This window comes from Brassica oleracea, chromosome C6 (genome assembly GCF_000695525.1).
Source record: "Brassica oleracea var. oleracea cultivar TO1000 chromosome C6, BOL, whole genome shotgun sequence".
Taxonomy (NCBI): Eukaryota; Viridiplantae; Streptophyta; class Magnoliopsida; order Brassicales; family Brassicaceae; genus Brassica; species Brassica oleracea.
The window spans coordinates 27,471,558-27,473,714 of NC_027753.1; the positions used below are offsets into that span (position 1 = coordinate 27,471,558).

Genomic DNA, 2,157 nt, shown 5'->3' on the forward strand with positions numbered 1-2,157 from the left:
AACAAAAGGCGCGCAGCGACCTCCAGTAGTCGCTCCGAGAGGTCGCTCCAGGCTTCGGGAGCGACCTGGAGGGGTCGCTGCGAGACGTCGCTCTGGGTCGCTCTCGTGCCTCCGAGCGATGAAAACGCGAGCGACTTCTCCGCGTCGCTCTGGTAAGGTCGCTCTCTTGCCTCCGAGCGATGAAAACGCGAGCGACATCGGGGTGTTGCTCTGGCCAAGTCGCTCTGAAGGGGTGTCACAGCGACTTCACGGTGTCGCTCCGGTGAGGTCGCTCTCATGCACTGCTCGTCCAATGATCACCTTTTTCACCTCTTTTGAGCTCCAAATGCACCCAAATGTCTCCAAGAACTCCATGTGACTCCAATACCTGATAAAGACTCATGTATGCAAAATACAACATAAACATGGCTAAATCCTAGTCTATATGATCAAAATGCACATGGATGAATGGATAAAACAATGTAACTATGCAAGATATCATCCGATTACTTTAAGTATAAGGAAAAAGATTTTGAGATCTATTTTTATAATCAAAATGTCAGTCTATTCCATTATTAGTAGAAAATAATTCAGACAAGTTGGTCGCGGTGGGTGACACAAAGAAATATAGAAATACACATTTTGGGTGACCAAGATTACCTTTGGTGATTTGTACCTCAGAGAGAGTTCTCTTCTTGTCTTTCTTTGTTGCATCCCTTTGAAGAGGTTCAAAGTCTGGACTTATCCAAGTTTGCTTTCAGTACCTTGTTTAATAATATGGAAGGTATATCTGTGAGTTTTTTCCCATGTATAACTATTTCTCATTTATTTGTTCTAACTCTTGAAAGTTAAAACACCTCTTAAAATATATGGTACTTAGAATTTCCCCTGCATCAAAAGGTTGTAGTACCTTTCTGGGCATTAGCTAAATATCTAGATCGTGTAGCACAAACTTTAATCCAACTGTCAGTCATGTTTCCTACCAAAATGCATATGCAACTCTCTTTATTCATGCAGAGTAGATTAAAAATTGTCACTGAACCTATTGCAGAGTATATTATATATTAAAATTATCCCAGCATACTTGATTTAGTATGCTATTTGTCTCTACTCTCTCCTTTTTTTTCTTTTCATTCTGCTCATTTCATTCAGATTTACAATTGGTGGGGCTAAGGTATGGCATATTTTTTTTTCTTGATATTTACATATATGTTATGGGTTCGTGGCCAAGTTGGGTGTCTACAAGCTTTTATGCTACCGTTCCTATCCCCGTTTCTCCTTTTGTTTCCGAAACATTACTTTGGACAGAGAAATGATGGTGTACACGTTTTCACGTGAATCCTATGCTTGAAAGGTTGATCATTATGGTTGGCAGAATTCAAATTAGTTAATGATGAAAAAAAAAAAAAAATTAGTTAATGATTAGTTGAATACTTCAAAAAGGCTTACATTATTAGTAAACGACTGAAACACATGTGAATATATATACATACGTATATCATGGAAGTGAATTATTACAAAGAATATTTTCGGTTATCTCTTTTCTTTAGTTTAATTATTTTCGATATAGAGTGTAATGTCCCGACCGCCCACAGTTAATGTACTTTCCACGTTCGTTCTCTCGGTCTGCGGGTATTCAGTGCAACGGTGCGTTAATTTTTCGGAGGCTCGAAATTCATGTTTAGTGACCCTGTAATCCACTACAAGAAAACATATTTTTTACGAGGGCGGTATTCGTTGTAAATTCGTCGTAATAGGGGCTTTACGACGAATTAACATCGATACACGTTTCGTTGTTAAACGCTCGTCGTAACGGAGGTTTCGTCGTAAAGTCCTAGTTACGTTTACGAGGAAGTCAATTCCTCGTAAAGCGGAAGGAAACTATTCGTCGTAATGCCCTCGTAAATAACGATGTAAATACCTCGTAATAGTTTGTTGTAAAAGCCACGTAAGACTTCCACGTAAAGTCGATGTAAACTTTACGAGGACTTTACAACGACTCCATGTAAATTCCTCGTAAACGTTACGAGGACTTAACGTGGAATTTTACAACGAATTTACATCTCCATATTTAAAATATTAATTAATTATAATAATTATATAAATTTTATAAAACAATAATTTTAAAATTTAAAATATTTGAAATAAAATTAAATATGAAACCAAATAATTTTTTTT

The 2,157-nt window shown here is 37.5% G+C and overlaps 1 protein-coding gene across 1 annotated transcript in view; it reads left to right on the forward strand.

The window, feature by feature from the left end:
- Nucleotides 1–685: 685 nt before the first annotated feature.
- LOC106297884 (LRR receptor-like serine/threonine-protein kinase GSO2) overlaps nucleotides 686–2,157 on the forward strand; it is a 7,644-nt gene continuing 6,172 nt past the window's right edge. The window contains exon 1 of the mRNA XM_013734033.1: nucleotides 686–763. Within this exon, the coding sequence (XP_013589487.1) occupies nucleotides 757–763 (7 nt within the window). The 5' untranslated portion in view covers nucleotides 686–756. The remainder of the gene's footprint in view (nucleotides 764–2,157) is intronic.